Source organism: Muntiacus reevesi, chromosome 13, assembly GCF_963930625.1.
Source record: "Muntiacus reevesi chromosome 13, mMunRee1.1, whole genome shotgun sequence".
NCBI classification, from domain to species: Eukaryota; Metazoa; Chordata; class Mammalia; order Artiodactyla; family Cervidae; genus Muntiacus; species Muntiacus reevesi.
In genome coordinates, this window is record NC_089261.1 from 360541 (window position 1) to 378334 (window position 17794).

At 69.7% G+C, this 17794-nt stretch overlaps 2 protein-coding genes across 2 annotated transcripts; both read right to left on the minus strand.

Moving 5' to 3' along the window:
• Positions 1 to 7775: 7775 nt before the first annotated feature.
• GP1BB (glycoprotein Ib platelet subunit beta) lies at positions 7776 to 8711 on the minus strand. Its single transcript, XM_065904539.1, has 2 exons — positions 8675 to 8711; positions 7776 to 8472 (listed from the first exon to the last, which is right to left on the minus strand). The coding sequence occupies exons 1-2, from the start codon at positions 8682 to 8684 to the stop codon at positions 7871 to 7873; spliced, it is 612 nt and encodes a 203-aa protein (XP_065760611.1). The 5' UTR covers positions 8685 to 8711; the 3' UTR covers positions 7776 to 7870.
• A 466-nt stretch (positions 8712 to 9177) lies between these two features.
• Positions 9178 to 13779, minus strand: SEPTIN5 (septin 5). Its single transcript, XM_065904538.1, has 11 exons — positions 13258 to 13779; positions 12563 to 12659; positions 12382 to 12468; positions 12059 to 12182; positions 11848 to 11982; positions 11628 to 11745; positions 11437 to 11538; positions 10894 to 10990; positions 10675 to 10810; positions 10459 to 10561; positions 9178 to 9882 (listed from the first exon to the last, which is right to left on the minus strand). Exons 1-11 carry the CDS (start codon positions 13336 to 13338, stop codon positions 9826 to 9828), a joined length of 1137 nt encoding a protein of 378 aa, XP_065760610.1. The 5' UTR covers positions 13339 to 13779; the 3' UTR covers positions 9178 to 9825.
• Positions 13780 to 17794: the final 4015 nt, after the last annotated feature.

The window sequence follows — 17794 nt, forward strand, 5'->3', positions numbered from 1 at the left end:
GGTCCTCTTGGCCTGCAGGTGAGGGGGTGGGGGTGAGGGGCAGCGGCGGGACTGTGCCGCGTCTGTCCGTCCCTGGGAGCTGAAGGCAGGTCCTGCCCAGCACCCTGGACCCCCGGGCGGGCCCACAGGGGTGGGGGGGCGCCGGGAGAAATGGCCTGTGACGGGGTGGGCGTCCCAGGCGGGAAAGCAAACAGTGTCAGCAGCTAATGAGCGGGAACCGGCCTGGGGCTGAGGGCCCGTGGGGGCCCACCACCATCGCTCATCCTGACAGGCGGGCGGGCGGGGGGGCCGGGGACCAAGGCGAGAGCCCACAGAGGGTCCCCTGGAGGCCCGGCCTGCACGCAGACGACGGACGGACGGACAGACGGACAGCCCCCGCCCCTCCCCCACAGTGGCCCGAGGGGGCCCGGCTCCCATGCTGTCCGCCAGCCTGCAGACTTGGGAGGACAAGAGGGACCGTCTGGGGCGAGAGGGGGCCGCCTCGGGACCCCCGTGCTGCGGGCCCTGGGCCCTGAGGACCCGCGCCTCCCCAGGCCTCAGCTTCCCCATCTTCACAGGGAGCAGGAGGAGGGGGGTCCCGTGCGGTTCCTGCCCTCCCCGCCTGCCATGCCTCCCATCGGCCTGGCAGCAGCGGACTGAGTCCACGGCGAAGGGGAGCGGCCCCTCCGTCCTGCCCGGGTCACCAGTGGGAGGCTGAGGTGGGCACGTTAGCAGCCCCCTGACCCAGCCCGCACCCAGCAGAGCCCGTCCGCCCCGGGCACTGCAGGGCTCCTGAGCGGCCGGGCCCGGGGGTGCTCCTGAACCCCACGGCTCCCGGAGGTGGCCGCCCGTGCAGTGTCCGGGCCCCTGTCCCGCCTCGGCCGGGAGGGACGGGCAGCCATAAATTCACACCGCCGGCCGCCCGCGGGATAAATGTGTCATCGGCCACACGATTTATGAGCACAGCCCTGGCCCACAAGGCAGGGAAAACAAGCCTGTGTACACACAGACAGCGCGCGGGCAGGGCCGGCGGCCGAGGGCACGCGGGGGCACGGCTGGTGGTGGGACGTGCACCCACAGGAGGCGCGAGGACCGTCCTGCCCCCCACGCGTGCTCCCTCACGGGGAGGTGGCTGGCGGGCTCCGAGCCCTTGAGGCACATCTTGGCTGAGGGCCCCGGGCCGCTGCATGGGGAGACAGAGGCAGGGCGGACCAGCCTCCAGGACGCAGGGCGCCCAGGGGCTGGGAATGGGGCTGGGCCAGTCGCCTCCATCCTGCCTGGGGGCACCACGCCTCCCACCTCTGAACACACCCCAGACGCCGATGCTGAGGGCGTTAGGAGAAACAACGCAGGCAGACCCTTCACGGTCCTGCTGCCACGCTGGAGACGGCTGTGCCCGCCACCCTCGTCCACAGGACCCAGGGTGGCGGGCCAGGCTCCAGGCCCACCAGCACCAACCTCAGTTACCTGCTGGGGCCAGTGCAGGTTCAGCCGCCGCAGCCCGAGACACAGGCGGGCCCAGGGAGGCCTGGGGGCACTCGGAGGGGAGCTGGGGGGCCTGGGGCAGGTTGGGAGGACTCCGTGGGCTCCCAACGGCATCACTGCAGACTGACCAGGCCTCAGGCACGTTGCGGAGCAAGGCTACCTGCGGTGTCCACACCCCCCACTGTCCACAGACAACGTCGCTCCTCCTGACAGCCTCACCACACAGGCTCGGGAGTGCGGCCCGGGAGAGTCTGGTACCAGTAGACCCTCGGCCCAGGGAGGGGGCTGACAGATGACCCAGACGTCACGGTGGCTGAGCCATCTCACCCCAAATAAAGAAAGGCAGCACTGAGCCCCTGAAAGAAGTTCCCACACCAGGGACCCACAGAGAAGAGACCTGCAGAGCAGGCAGAAACCCTGCACAGTAGAACCTGACACAATAGGGACCCCACACACAGGACCCCACACAGTAGGACCCCGCACAGTAGGACCACACACGGTAGGACCCCGCACAGTAGGACCCCGCACAGTAGGACCACACACGGTAGGACCCCGCACAGTAGGACCCCGCACAGTAGGACCACACACAGGACCCCGCACGGTAGGTCCCCGCACAGTAGAACCACACACAGTAGGGACACGCACAGTAGGACCACGCACAGTAGGACCCTGCACGGTAGGACCCCACACAGTAGGACCACACACAGCAGGGACACACACAGTAGGGACATGCACAGTAGGACCACACACAGGACCCCGCACGGTAGGACCACACACAGTAGGACCCCGCACAGTAGGACCCCACACAGCAGGGACACACACAGTAGGACCACACACGGTAGGACCCCACACAGCAGGGACACGCACAGTAGGGACATGCACAGTAGGACCACACACAGGACCCCGCACGGTAGGACCCCACACAGTAGGACCCCGCACAGTAGGACCCCACACAGCAGGGACACACACAGTAGGACCACACACGGTAGGACCCCACACAGTAGGGATATGCACAGTAGGACCACACACAGTAGGACCCCGCACAGTAGGGATGCACAACGCGGGGCAGGCCTCAGGGAGGCATTTAGCACCAGCAGACCCAGAGCCCCGACGCACAGGTGGCCCCACTTTCCTCACACAGAGGCACACTGCTCCCCAGTGCAACGGCCCTAGATGGTGGCGTCGCGGGCCCCACCTGCTCCGGGTCTGTCTCGGGCGCCCCTCCGGTGGGCACGGGGCACGGGTGGACGTGCTGGGACAGGCGACTCTCAGGGCCCTGCCCCCCAGCCCTGCCCAGACAGAAGCCCGTCCTCAGGACCTGCTGGAATTCTTCAAGAGCATCTTTAAACAAACAAAGCCCAGAGAAAAGCAAACGCCCCAACACAAACCACATCAAAATAGACTGCATAGACGCACCGTCACCCACGGGGGCCGGCAGAGGCCAAGGGGGCGGACTGCGCAGGTGAAGGGCACGCTGCCGGGACCCCCAGCCCCAGGCTGCAGCCCCCTCTCAGGGTGGGTGTGCTGGGCGGGAGAAGGGGCGCCATGGGAACCCTCTACCTCCCCTGAGGTCTGCACCCCCACTCCCCGGGGAGGCCAGCAGGCAAAGCTCGGGGAACCCCTCCAGTCCCCACCCGTGAGGGCCCCCGTGGGCCTGTCACAGTGGCACGGGGCACAGACAGCAGCGCCTGGGCCGGGGGTGCTCTCCGCTGGGCGGAGGTCTGAGGACCAAGGCGTGGCACCCCAGCCTGCCCCGCCGGCGGCCTCCGGGCAGGGGTGCCCACGAGTGGGAACGTGAGCAGGAATGAATGAGGGGGGAGGCGCTCCCACACTCTCCTCCAGACCGAGACCCTCCCTGTCCCCACCTCCACACGCCGGCTTGGGGCTCAGGGGCGGTGGTTCTGAGCGTCCAGGGGACAGTCCTCGTGACAAGGCCCAGGCCAGCCCCCGGGACACTCGGGGCCTCTCTCGGGCACAGAATTCCCAGAGCACCAAAGGTCTTTTGAGACAAGGAAGCCCCCGTCCCCACACACACCCCTTTGAAACAAGCCAGGAAAGATGTCATGGTGGATGTCTGCGGGCTTACTGTGTACAGGCGGCCTTATCTCTGCCGCCTGCGCCCGGTGGGGCGGGCACTGCCAAGATCAGGCTGTGGGCCCCCCTGCAGGCCCCGGGAGCATCGTGACCCCCGAGGGTGCTTGCACCTGTGGCAGGGACACCTGGCCCGTCTCTCAGCACTCTTTGTCTCGCTGGCCCTCAGCAGCTGGCGCAGCGGGGACAGGAAACCCAGATGGAGGGAGGGACAGACAGCATTTCCCCTGGGGCAGCGGGGACCCCTGGACGCTGTGCTGGGGAGGCCACTGACCCCCAGTTCCTGTGGGCCAGCCTGGGGTCTCCTGGTGCGACAGGATGTCTCCCTGCAGACATTTCCTGTCTGCAGACAGAGACGATGAGGGCAGTGAGGGTGTGCATCCAGCGAAGACAGCCCGGGTGCACACAGCACTGGGTGAGGACGCCGAGTGTACACAGCCCGGGTGTCGACAGCACCACGCATAGACAGCACTGGATACACACAGGCCCAGTGCAGACAGCACCGGGTGTAGACAGCCCAGGGCTGGTGAGTGTTGCAGAGAGCTGGGCAGGGACTCTGCCAAGGACAGTTCAAGGACAGAGGGATACAGCCCGGGCTGGGCCCAGTCCGCAGGGCCAGGGACCCCACAGACCCCCTCAGCCTGGCCGGGGAGCTGGCAAGAGCCCCCCGCTGATTTACGGTCACCCCGGGGCAGGGAGTTGCGGCTGCGGAGGCCTTGTTCTTGCTCCCCCCTCCCCCTCGTTGGGGGTCAGCAGGCTGGGGTGGGGTGGTTCTCAGCTGGTTTCCAGATGGGCCGGTGGAAAGGCGCCTGGAGGGGCGCCCGGGGTGGGGGGTGTCGGTAAAGGGACCCGGCGGTCAGTGGGCGGCTGGAGCTGCTTTGTCTCTGCGGTCAGTTGTCTCGCGGCTCTAGGCCCGTCTCTGTCACACGGAGCACCCCCTTCCCCACGACCGCCCGGGTGGGTGGGGGTGGGCTCTGGTGATTTATCACCCGCTGCCTGTCCTCCATCGGAAACGCCGGGGGTGGGCGCAGACGGTGCGCTGAGCTATGGGACCCCGGGGCCCCGCCACCCACCCCAATGTTGTTGCTCCGTCTGGGCGGCGGGCCCACCCCCAGCACGGCAGGGGCCTCGTCCGCGGGGCCTCGGAGCTTGCGCCCAGCGGGCGGCGGGTCCCTCCGCAGGCTGTAGGGGCCGCGGGGACCGCGCTCCACCGCCGGCCTGGTCGGGGTGCCCCTCTCCCTGGGCGCCCCTCTCCCTGGGCACCCGGCGGGCGGCGAGGCCAGCCTTTCACGGCCCCCTCCGCGGGCCCCCTCAGCCCCCGCCTGCGCTCCGGCGCACACAGCAGGGGCCGAGCCAAAGAGCGGCGGAGACGGCCGCGCTGCGGGCTCACTGGGCTGAGTCCCCGGTCACTGCTGCCCGGCGGAAGAAGCCCCTTTTCTTCCCGCGACCGCGACCGGCTGTCGATGCGGGGCGGTGGGGGGGGCGCCCTCGTCCCCCGCCCCGCCCGCACCGGAGCGCCCTGCGGACCCTGGGGCCGCCCCAGCTAGTGCGCGCCGTCCTGCTCTGCGCCCCGCGCCCCTCCGTCCCCGCGCCGCTCCATTCCCTCCGTAACCCCGCAGCCCCCCGCGCCCCTCCAACCCCCCGCACCCCTCCGCCCCACCCCAACCCCGCCGCGCCCCTCCGTGCCCGCGCCCCTCCGTCCCCGCGCCGTCCCCCGCCCAGTGCGCCCCGCGCGGGCCATTCGGCAGGTCGCGAGCGCCCTCTGCTGCCGGGCTGAGGCCGCGCTCCGGGGAGGACCGGCCGCGGCATCTGCGTTTTTCAGGGACCGAAACACCGAGGTTCCGCGCGCTGGTCAGGGCTGTGTCCGCCTGGGCCGCCTCCTGGCCTTGCAGGGACTCGGCGCTCTAGGCACCCCCTCGGTCGTCCTTCAGTCGCCAGGATGTGGCTTGAGCGTCGGGCTGGCCTCGGGCTGGCGCACCACGTGTCCCAGCAGGGCAGGCCCGGACTTAGGGCGTGGAGGCCTTGGATACTCGGGACAGAGTGGCAGCAGGAGGCTTGGGCCTGCCCCGAGAGGAGCCCGGCCTTGGCCTGAGGCTGGTGTTCCTGGGACTCATCACTGCCCGCCACTCTGCGAAGCTGGGGACCAGTGTGGTCGGAGAACTGGAGCTGCAGGTCAAGGGGCCAGGAATTGCCTGCCTGGGAACTGCAGGCATGAGGGGCTGGCGGGGCTGTTCCCATCTGGATGGAGTCTGAGCCCCGGGGGGACCAGCCTGTCAGTGGGGCAGGGACCCTGGGGCAGGTGCAGGGGCTACGCTCCCCCTGCTCTGGGCCGGTCAGGGTTCCCAGCTGGGACCGCTCCCCTTCGCCACACCCTGGAGGCTGAGGCCCCAGGGTCTGTGTGTGGAGCGTCAGCTCAGGGTCAGGGCCGGCAGCCCCTGGTGGTCAGTACCTTGGCTGGAGCCCCTAGAAATCACGGGGAACTGGCAGGAGGGTGGGATGAACCCAGAGTAACTACAGGGTTCTGCTGCCCTGTCGTCCGAGGGGGAAGTTCTTCCTTGGATCTGACCACACCATGATGCCGGCCTTTTCCTCCATCAGGAGATCCAGCATTCTGCAGCTCCCGGCCTCCAGGACCCCCATACCCAGCCCCTCAACAGGACACTGGCCAGGAAGCTGGACTCCTGCTCACCACTGGTCACTCCCAGTTCCTGCTGGGACCTGTCCCACAGCCCAAGGAGGCCTCCCTGTCTTAGCTTGGGGTCACCTAGGACCCCCAAGCTCCTTTCTCTGGGCCCTGCATTTGCCCCCCAGAGGCCTCAGCAAGGAGGAGAGGGGATCCCAGGGGCCTGCCTCAGCTCTGCTCCCAGGGCAGCCACGGAGAAACCTCTGGGGCCCAGCAGAGAGACCCTACTTGGAATCAGGTTTTCTGCTGTGGAAAGGGGTGACACCCTGTTCCTGCACTGCACTGGGTCTGAGTTGGGGGTGGTCTGTGTACCTTGCTGCGACGACTATTACCTCTGACCCCCACCAGGGCTCCGGGCCGCTCCCTGGGGGCCGGGGGCATTTCTTTGTGCAGAAGGGGCCGCTGTCCCAGATCTGGTGATAAGTCTGGATGAACAGCGGACAGTCAGCTGCAGCCCACAATGGGCCGGATGCCACGCACCTGCCCACAAAGGAGGGAGTGGCTCCTGCCTCACGTCCCACCGGCAGCCCTGAGATAGCATCGGCCCGGCCGGAGGGCCATCCGTCTTGTCCCACAAAGGCTGAGACAAAGACCGTGTCAGTGGCAGCCTCCCCGACCGGGTCAGCGGGGCCAGGGGCCTTCCTGGGCCAGGCAGCCGGGGCTCAGGCCCCAGGCTCCTCATCAGCGGCCTTCATTGTTCACAGGGCCAGACAGGTGGGGGCCACACCTAGAGCGGAAGTGGGGAAAGCAGTGGCCTCTCTCTGAGGCCGCCAGGCCCAGCTTAGCAGCCTGAGCCACACTGGGGCACGTACTCAGGATTTTCCAGGCCCTGGTGGCTCAGCCTGGATCCAGGGCTGGGACAGGGAAGACCAGGGCCTGAGAAGCAGTCAGGGGTACTTCCTGCAGGAGGTGGCAGCCAGGTGGAGGACACAATCAGAGACCCTGCAACCCCTGTGCCTCCTCACCCCTGCAAGGAACTTCTGTGGACCCCAGCTTGCAAGGCTCAGCCCCTCCTCACCTGCTCTCCAGACCTTCTCACTTAAATGCCCAGGAAGGTCCCCCGCTGGGGCCCCCGACCGCCCTCACCACCCCTGGTCCAACACGCTCCTGGTGCTCTGGGGCATCCTTGGAGCCGCTCAGCAGACCCGCCCTGGCACCCAGAGACCTCCACTCTGAGCACGTGCTTTCGTGTCCCCACACTGTCCTCACCCCCACCCCCCAAGGTGGGCGCTGTCCTTCCAGCCCGTCCATACCTCCCACTTGAACTTTGGGGAGAGTCCGGGGGCGGGCAAGTTCACTTCCTGACCCCCGTGCCCCCACCAGGAGGTGATTTGGGCTGTATGAACTGCCAACGTGGGAACCAACCCTGGGAGCTGCTTCTGGGCTTGGGAAGGGGATTCCGCGTCAAACGGTGCAGATCGGTCGGATGGGGAGCTGGGTTTATTGGCACTGCAGATCGCATGGAGGGCTCCACGGGCCTGGGCAGCGCCTTCCTCCAGGCCCTACTCGGTCCAGGTCCAGGGCGTGGGTGCGTGTGGCCAGCGGTGAGCGCAGCAGTCGGGCCCCTGGGCGGGAGGCAGGTCTGGGAGATGGTGAGGACAGGGGTAGGGGGGCCGGCCGCACGGTTCAGCGTCAGTCGCTCGGCTCGGGGGACGAGCGCTCGGCGGCCAGCGGGGCGCTCAGCGGCCTCCGGCGGGTGGCGCGAGCGCGCAGGCTCCGCAGGCGGCACAGCAGCAGCGCCAGCAACACCGCGTGCAGCAGCCCGAGGACGAGCAGCAGGAGCTGCGCCGCCAGCGCCCCGCGGCAGAGCGCGCCGGGCGGGCAGGTGGCGCGCAGCTCGTCCTCCGCCAGGTAGGGCAGCAGGCGGCCCCGCAGGGCGGGGGGCGCGGCGCAGCGCAGGTCGCGGTAGGGCTCGCGCTCGGGCCGGCCGGCCAGCCAGGCCCGCAGCGGCAGCAGGTGGCAGTCGCAGCGCCAGGGGTTGGCGCCCAGGTGTGCGCTGCGCAGCCCCGGCAGCGCGTCCAGCAGCCCCGGCGGCAGCGCCGTCAGGTTGTTGCCGGTCAGCACCAGCTCGGTCGTGTCCGGCGGGAAGGCGGCCGGCAGCGAGGCCCAGGTCAGCCCGCGGCGCCCGCAGTCCACGCGCGTCCCCGCGCAGCGACAGGGGGCGGGACAACCTGCGGCCGGGCGGCCCGGCGGCGCGAGCAGAAGCAGCAGCAGGCTCAGCGCCCCGCGCGGCCCTGGAAGGGAAGCACCGCGGTGAGCCCGGCCCGCGGGGTCCCGGGCGGCATCGCCACCGCCCGCGAGCCTTCCCACCCGCCTGCCGGCTGGAAGGGTCCTCCAGGTCTGCCCCGAACCGCTCTGACTGCAGCCCAGAGGACCGAGAGCCTCCCCGCCGGATGTCCTCGGGGAGCGCGCGGCCCGGGCAGACCCCAGACTCACCGAAGCCCATGGCGAGAGGTCGGCGACCGGGCGAGCTCTGGAGCGCCAGGCGGCGGTCGCAGGACCGGGCGATAAGGCCGCCCCGCCCCTGCCCGGCCCTGGCGCGCCCGCCGAACCGACCACAACGCGGCCACCCCGCCAGAAATAACCCCGAGGCCGAGCCGCCGGCACAGATAGAGCGCTATCCAGGCCGCCGGCCGACCGGGTTTCCGGCCCGTCGCTCCTGGGGCGCACAGACCACTCAGACACCCTCTTCGACGTTCACCAACATTGTTCCCGTCACCAGGACAGGGCGCGGCATTCACAACGGAACACACCGGAGAATGGGGCGCGGAGCCAGGGGTCATGCGGGGGAGGGACGGGGACCCAGGGCGACAGTGCTGCTGGGGAGAGCGGGCCTCCCGCCACTGATGGACAAACGGTGGTGCGCCAGGGACAAGGGTGGCCAGTTTGCCGACCACCCGCTGCTCCTGGAGCCCCCCGGGGCCGGGCCAGGCCATGGGGGAGGGGCGCGGGCATTCACAGCAAAGCCCAGCCACGTTACTGTGCCCAGCAGCCAGCTGACCTCTTTAGGTCCGGACGGAGCCTAATCCCTTCCGCTCCCAACCTGTGCGCAGAGGTGCCTGGAGAGTGGGGGAAGGGGTAAGAAAGACCCAGCCCACGGGGGCCCAAAGGGAGGCTCCGAATCGGGAGACAGGCCAGTGTTCTGGGGATCAGGCTTCCACCCCCACCTCCACTCTGCCTTGGTTCTCCCGTCCATGTAAGTAGGGCCTGGAGTCAGTGCAGTGACCTTGCAGTTGGGGGCAGACTTCAGAAGTCACCACCCAACTTAGATCCAGCGCCCCAAGGCCAGAGAGGGCTGTATGAGGGGGGCGCCACCGTCCAGGCCCCCGGGAAGCAGATACAAACGAGGGAAGGGGCCGATGCTGAGAATAAATTAGGGCTGGCTGGGGGCTGTGACCCAGCGTCTCTGAGAACAGGAGGGAAAAAAACCAGGTCTGGGCCACTCTGGGGGGTGGGGGGGTCGCGCCAGGGCCTATGGGCGATCCAGACGGATCCGGCGTCGAGTCCAGGCCCGTCAAGGTCCAGGGGTGGGAAGGGCCAGCCTGGAAGCCGGCAGGATAGTCATGGCACGTGAGGCTGCGGCGGGGTCACTGGTCCTGCATCTGCTGCTTCATTTTCTGCAGCATCTCTTGCATCCGCCTTAGCTGGGAGGGGGCAAGAGCGACAGGGGGCGGTGTGAGCGAGCGGTGGGTGGGGCCTGCCCTGCACCCAACCTGGCTCCGCCTCCACTCCCCGCCCACCAGCCTGGCTCCTCCCCTCTCCCCGCCCACTAGGGCTGGCTCCGCCTCTCCCTGCCCACCCAGCCTGATTCCGCCCTCACTCCCCACCCAGCCAACCTGGCTCCGCCTCCACTCCCCGCCCACCAGCCTGGCTCCTCCCCTCTCCCCGCCCACTAGGGCTGGCTCCGCCTCTCCCTGCCCGCCCAGATTCCGCCCTCACTCCCCGCCCAGCCAACCTGGCTCCGCCTCCACTCCCCGCCCACCAGTCTGGCTCCTCCCCTCTCCCCGCCCACTCGGGCTGGCTCCGCCTCTCCCTGCCCGCCCAGATTCCGCCCTCACTCCCCGCCCAGCCAACCTGGCTCCGCCTCCACTCCCCGCCCACCAGTCTGGCTCCTCCCCTCTCCCCGCCCACTCGGGCTGGCTCCGCCTCTCCCTGCCCGCCCAGATTCCGCCCTCACTCCCCGCCCACCCAAGCTGGCTCCGCCCCCACTCCCCGCCCACCTCCTCATCTTTCATCCTGATGAGCTTTTCAGTCTCAGCGTCGGGTGTGGGCAGCGGCAGGATGGGTATTGGGCTCTCCATGCGGCTGTCCTGCGTCAGCTTGCTGCAGGGTGGACAGCGGGGACAAGGCTGCTGGGGGCCGGGATGACCCCCGACACCGGCACGGTCCTGCAGCTCTCGCACCTCCGGGCGGGGGCGGGGGCGGGGGGCACGCACCTGGTCATCTGCTGGATGCAGTGTGCGCGGTAGTTCTCGTAGTGCACGTCGCAGGTCACGTCCTTGAGGTCGTGCATGTGCGTGCGGATCAGCATGTTGCGAAGCTTCACGAAGTCGCAGTGCGCCTGGTTCTCCACTGCGGGCAGGGGCGCCGGTGAGTGGGCCGCCGGCCTGGGGGAGCCTTCCCACCCTAAGGCTGTGCCCCAGGCCTGGACTCACCCTCCACGATCCCCCACGGGTACAGACGCCCCCGGACCCGCTGCCCCTTGGCCTCCACCACCGTGTTGCTGCCGATAACAGCGAAAGGTGCGCTCTCCTGCGGAGGGGGCAGGTGCAAGGGCTCAGCCCAGCTGGCACGGGCGTGAGGCGCAGTGCAAGAGGGGCCTGGGCACACTGCACCTGGCCGCCTCTCCAGTGTCCCCAGCAACCTCTCCCCAAAGAGGTCCTTTCGTCCCCACCTCGGGCCTCTCTGTTGCCAGCTGAAGCCAGAGCTGGTGCCGCTTACATGGAGGGCTTCTGCTGGGCTGCGCCCAGTCAGATGTACCCTCCCCACGTGGTACCCCTCCCCCTCCTTCCCCAGAGCGGAGCCCGTGCCACCTGTTAGTGGGGTGAAGGGCCCACCCCGGTCCTGGCCCAGCGGCCACTCGTGCCCAGCTTGGCTTTTCCTGGGGCTCCGAGGGCCCAGGTCAGAGCAGGGCCCCAGCCTCCTCTAGCCCCGGTGTACAGTGGCCTCTGGGGTCCCCCCAAGCGCTGCAGGCTCACCTTCAGTTCCCGGTCCTGCTGCTTGAAGTCCTCATCCTCATCCGAGTCACACTCAGGAAACTGGTACACGTGGATCCCAAACTTGTCAATCTCCTCCCGGATCTGCAGCCAGCGAGGGCTGTCAGGGGAGGGGCCGGTGGCCTCAGTCCCCCCCGAGCCCCACGCGGAGCCCCCCAGCCCCGCAGGCTCACCCGCTCTTTCAGCTTGCGGATCTCCCCGGGGACAAGACAGTCGGCCTTGGCAATGAGGGGCACGATGTTCACCTTCTCATGCAGGGCCTTCATGAAGCCCACGTCCACTGGCCGCAGCCTGTGAGGGGGCCCAGGGTGAGGGGCTCGTGGGTGGGAGTGGCGGGAGGGGGTGCCCAAGGAACAGGCAGGCCGGGCTCTCTGGCCCAGGGCAGCCACCTACCCGTGCCCAAAAGGGGAGATGAAGTATAGGCAGCAGTGCACGCGGTTGTCCTGGATGTTCTTGCGGTTGAGGCCACTCTCGTCCCGGAAATACTGCTCAAACTGCTGGTCCACATAGTCGGTGATGGGCTTCCAGCTGGGGGTAGGGGGGCACGTGAGGCCAGCTGGGCTGGGAGCCGGGGGCTGGGGCAGCCTGGGCAAGCCTTCCTCACCACTCAGAGTTGTTGACGGCATCCCCAAAGCCTGGTGTGTCCACGATGGTGAGCTTCAGCTTCACTCCCTTCTCTTCAATGTCCACTGTGTGCTTTAGGATCTCAACCGTCTGGCTGATGCGTTCTGGGGCCGGGGGCGGGGGGTGGTGGTGGTTTAGAGTGGCCTCTGCGGCCCTGACTCCCACCCCGGGGCATCTCAGACCCTCCCAGGTTACGTGGCCTGGTGGTGGTCTGGACCCACGCTTCGGGGAGAGAGGATCGGGGCTGGACCTGGAAGGGGCCCTCGAAAGTGTCACCCAGCAGGGGGCGTGGGGTCCACTCACCCTCAGCACTCAGCAGTTTCCGCTCCTTGTAGAGGTCGGTCAGGAAGAGGCTGTGGACCAGTGTGGACTTCCCCAGGCCTGACTCCCCTGCCCACAGACGCAGTGGGGAGGTCAGGTCCCAGGCCCCAGATGGAGCCTGGCTGCCCGTGCCCCCGCCCGCCCTGGGGCCTGGCGCACTCACCGGCCACCATGAGCGTGAAGTCGAAGCCCTTCTTCACAGACTTGCGGTGCACTTGGTTAGGCAGCGTGGCAAAGCCCACGTACTGCTTGTCGATGTCCTGGACAGGGGTGGGGCAGGTCAGGGGCACGCTCGGGTTCCCAGGGCAGCCCCAGGCCCTGCCCCTACAGAGTTCAGGCCAAGGGGGGCAGCAGGGCAGGGTCCCCCCGGGAAGGGGCATCTCAGTGGCAGCAGCGGGCGAGGGCCTGTGGGCAAAGTCCCCCCGAGGTGGAAGGCGGGTGGGCATGGAGGGTGGTGGTGCCTCCAAGGGCTTCACAGAGACCGAGTCTGTGCCCGAGTGGGGCAACAGGCACATCCGGTGAGGCCGGTGTCCTTGGGTGGGAGGCAGAGGGCACCAGGACCCAGACCGCTCAGACATACCCAAGGTCCTCCGAAGCTGGAGAGGCCCTCGCCTCAATACTCACCCCTCCGCGAAAGTGGGGGGTGGGAGGCCCCATCTGGCCCTGATCCAGCCGCGGGGGCGGCTGGCAGCAGCGACGGTAGAGCTGGGGCTATTTATAGACAGCAGCCCCCGGCCTCCCCGAGGTCCCCAGCGCCCAACTCAGGACCCCAGGGCCCTGCGGCCCCGTCATGTCCCCAGTCCCGGCACCGGGGTGGGCGCGCGCTGACCCACTTTCCACGCCCTGCTCCACACACACCTTGAGCCGCCTCTGGGCCTGGGTCCGCGGCGACAGCAGCGGCTCCACCAGGCGGTCCTGGGGTGCTGCCAGCGAGTCCATCCCCGCCAGCCTGGGACCGTGCGGGCCGCGCTGGGGCCCAGAGGGTCAGGCCCGCCTGCCGCCAGGCGTATTCTCACCCCCGGGGCGCAAGGACGCGGGCACCGGGGCCCGGGGCGGGGTGGTGCTCACGCGATGCGCGACCCCGAGGCCCCCCTCGAGCCGCGAGTCCGGCCCCAGACGGCCCGCCCCAGGCACAAGCGGGTCCCTGCGCCTGACGGGAGCGCGCGGTCTCCGGGAGACGGTCGCCTGGAAATGAGGCCGCGCGGGCGGAGCCACCGGAGCGGAGGAGGGCAGGGCCCAGCCCGGCGGGCGGGCGGGCGGCTGCGCGCGGAGCGGCGCGGCTCGGGCCGTCAGCCCCGCGACTGCACAGCGGGGGCCGGTCCACAGCGGGTCCGCGCCGCCGCGCCCGCCGCCAGAGGGAGCCCCATCCGCGCGCTCCCGCCCGGCCCCCCGAAACTCCTCACAGACGCACCCCTCCCTGCGCGGCCCGCCCCGCCTCCATGTGGCGGAGAATGTTTAAGCCGCAGCCGCTGAGACCAGCGGGGAACCTGCGAGCGCAGAACCCCGCTCCCCACCCAGGCCCGCGTCGGGCGAGAGGGGGCGGTCAGAGCCCGCGATGCCCGCCCCCGATCCCCTCTGCAAACGCGGAAGCTGTGGCCCGTGGGTGGCTCCCCACACCCGCCGGCCAGCCGTGCTGGCCACACAGCCGCTGCCAGCCGAGGAGGGCTGATGGAGCGGACCCCTCACAGGGGTCTGTCAGGGGGCACTCTGTCTGAGCTTCCACCCTGCCCTCACCCCCAGGGCTGGGCAATAGGGGGCCTGGGGGACTCCAGCCAGCTCCGGCCTCTCGCCTGTGCCGTGATGCCAGGGACCAAGGGGATCTCCCGAGCCCACAAACCCGGCCTTGCCTCCACCCCGCAGGCCCCCACCAGAATCTGAACAGGCCAAACCAATGGGAAGGAGCTGGGCATCCAAAGAGGTGGACACACTCTGAACTCTGTCAGTAGGGCCGGGAGGCCCCCACATCCCTACCCGCCCTCCCTTCCTGGCTCCCCGCTCAAGGGGCCTCTGTCCCCCCGGCCAGGCCAGAGCTGCTGCCGTGGGGCCTGGAGGCCGCTGGCACCTGGGGAGGAGGGGTGGGTCCACTGCTGGGAACAGGGGAGCCTTTCATCCAAGAGGACGGTGGGGGGAGCCACAAGCCGCAGCCCGGCCCCCCGCCCTGGTTCCGAGAAAGCATCCGCCACGTGGACCTGTGGGGGGCCTCTGGGCTGAGTATCCCCCCGCCTCCAACCCCGGGCACCACCTTAGACATGGCTCCTAGGCCCAGCTCCTGCCGGGTGGACAAGCCGACGTCTCGCCGGGCCTGGCCTCAGCGCCCCACAGCCTGGGGCCTGAAGGATGCACTGCCCAGACAGCCTCGGTTTGCCCACTGGTAAGGCACAGCCTCGGGAGGCCCAGGACAGGGCACAAGCCCAGCCGCTGCCGACCCAGCCCGCATCCCACCTCACCTGCACAGGGCTGGGGATTCCCTGGGGGTCCCCAAGGAGCGGGCCCTGACACCCGCTTTGTCTGGTCCCCGAGGCACAACAGACACTGATGCGGACTCCTGGAGTCGCAGACACGCCGCGCCCACCTCCTCCCCACCGCCTGCTGCCTGACGCTCTCGAGGCGTTTTCATTCTTAGAATCTCCCCGTCAGCTCCAGGGACAGGAGCCAGAGCCAGTGGAGCCACCACGTCCACTGAGACAGGGTGCAGTGGGGAGGGCACAGAGGGGTCCACAGAGCCCCCCCTCCCCCCGGTGCCTGAGATGGAGGGCACAGAGGGGTCCACAGAGCCCCCCCTCCCCCCGGTGCCTGAGATGGAGGGCACAGAGGGGTCCACAGAGCCCCTCCTCCCCCCGGTGCCTGAGATGGAGGGCACAGAGGGGTCCACAGAGCCCCCCCTCCCCCCGGTGCCTGAGATGGAGGGCACAGAGGGGTCCACAGAGCCACCCCTCCCCCCGGTGCCTGAGATGGAGGGCACAGAGGGGTCCACAGAGCCCCCTCTTTCCTGGATGGATGACAGGCTGAGGCTCAGAACACCAACAATGAAACAGTGAAGACCCATGGGGACCCTGCCCCAAACGCCTGGCTCCTGGCCCCCATCTCAGGTTACCCTACACCCCACCCGCATCACACCCTCTGCCTCAGGCCCCGGGGGCAGGCATGGGTGAGGCCGGTCCTAGCTGAGCTCCAGGTGGGGCAGACACTGGCCCCGGCTGGAGCCCCAGCAGGGGACCCTGAGTGCCCACAGGCTTCCTCGGAGCAGGGGGGGCCGGTCTCCCGGGTCTTCCCCCTGTCTGTCCCTGAACAATGGCGGGCTGGCGGCCTGGCCTTGCGTCTCCTGCATTGTTCGACCAGCAGAACGAGCAGGCAGCTCCCGGCCCTGGCTCCCCAGGGAGACCCTCGCTGGCAGGGTGAGGATGACAGGCCCCTCCCCACGAGCCTCGCCCAGGGCATAGCCGGCGACTCCCAGCCCCCACCCCACCTGCTGGGCCGCTCCGCCCGCCAGCGGCACCTGGGCCAATACTGTGGGGTTCCACCCAGGGTGTGAACCCCCATCCCTGATGAGGGCTGCCAAGGCCACCCTGGTGCCCAAGTCAGGCCTTCCTGTTCTGCCCTAAACACGCTGCGCTCAAGCAGAGAGACCTCAGCCAGGGGGGCTGTCCCAGGGCCCCAAGCTCCGCCCTGGCGCCCCCCTCCATGGGGTCTCCGAGACATTTAAACCTGACCTCAGCCAGTTTCACGGTGGGTGTTCAGGCGGCTTCCTGCCCAGCACTGTCCACCTGGAGGGTGGGGTCCAGGCCGGCCCCGGCTGAACCCATTTGTGCCCCTTAGGTCAGAAGACCCAAGCTGGGCAGGGGGATGACTGAGACCCAGCCCTGGAGACTCCCAGTCTGTGGAAGAGGCCCCAGGTCAGCCCACTCACGTCACTCAGTGGGAAGAGGATGCAGAGAAGCTGGGTGGGGTGGCCGGAGCAGCCGTCCGCGCTCTCCGTGTGGGGCCGCTCCGGGACGGCCCTGGCTGCTGGACGCAGACCCCTCCCTCCGCCCACGGCCTTCCATGACCAGGGGCTCCCTGGGGACCCCCAGCACGCGGCCTCGGACCAGTTCAACAAGGAGAGGCCAGCGCTGGACCTGTGGGGAGGGGCACCCCGGCCCATGCCCCATCGGGGAGGGGCGCCCGCCGCGCAGGCCAGGGTCAGGATCCAGGACCCGGGCACGGCGCCCCCTCCGCCCCGCAGCACCCGGCTGAGGATCGGCTATCGCGACAGGGCAGGATGACGGCGGGCGGGGGCGGGGTCGCGCCGGGGCGCCGCGGTGCTGTTGGCACCATGGGTGGCGGCGGCCGGGGGAGCGGCGGCGCACGTACCTGCTTGTCCTCTGCGGGTGCGGGTCGGGTCGGGGTCGGGTCGGGTCCAGGGCCGGCCGGCGGGCGGGAGAGAGACCGAGACACACGATGAGAGGCGCGCGGGCGGCGGGGACAAAGGCGCGCGCGCGCGCGGGCGGGAGGGCGCCGGGCTCACCTGGGGTCGCCAGCTTGCTCTTGTACCTCAGGCCTGTGCTCATGGTGGCCGCCGGGGGACGTGCGCGCGGGCGGGGCGGCGACGAGCCGAGGCCGAGGCCGGGCTGCGGGGTGACCGGCCCCTCCGCGCCGCCGCCCGCCCCGCCCGCGCGCCCGCCAGCCAATGGGCGCCCGCCGCGCCCACGCGCGACCCGGCGCGGCCGGCGGGGGCGGGGACCCGGGCGCCCCCACCGCCCCGCGCCCGAGGCCTGGGGCGACGCCCTCCCTTCCCGCCGGCCCGGCGCCGGGGCACCCGAGACCCGCGCTGCGCTCGGTCCCGTGACCGTGGCCGCTGCCCACCCCCTCTCCTCCCTGCCTAGGGCCCCCAGCCCCCCAACACCCCCCAATCCCTGCCCGATCCCCTACCCAGACCCCGCCTCTGACTCCTCCACCCTCATGGGACCTCCGGCCACACCTGACCTCTGATCATCCTCGGTGTGGCCCGCCTGTAGAGCCCGCTCCCAGAGGCTCGGCCTCATACATGCTCTGCCACCACCCTCAGCAGGCAGGCTCTGCCCAGCTGAGGTCAGGGCATGCCCCCCCACCTCATCAGGGTGGATGCCAGGGTCTTTGGCCTGCAGAGCCCCGCTCCTGGCCATGTCCAGCCGAAAGCCTGGTTGATGCCTGGCACGCGGCCAGCCCGGCTCCTCTCCTGCAGCTGTTCGTGTCTGTAGCCAGTTCTGCACGTGCACACCTGGGCAGTCGGTCCGCCCCAGTTCCAGGATGGTTGGTAAGGAACGAGCCGCCACTGACGGCTCCCACCGTCACCGCTGCACCCCCAGGCCCACCCCAGCACCCTGTGCTCTGCACACCCACAGACGGACCTGCTGAGACCACCCTGAGAAGGGGCCCC

Coding starts and splice junctions, on each gene's coding strand:
- SEPTIN5 (XM_065904538.1), bottom strand. CDS start 13,338: ATGGACTCGCTGGCAGCACCCCAGGACCGCCTGGTGGAGCCGCTGCTG. Junction 10,991..11,436: donor AGCAGGACCGGGAACTGAAG/GTGAGCCTGCAG, acceptor CCCCCTCCGCAG/GAGAGCGCACCTTTCGCTGT. Junction 9,883..10,458: donor TCAGGATGAAAGATGAGGAG/GTGGGCGGGGAG, acceptor GCCCCCTCCCAG/CTAAGGCGGATGCAAGAGAT.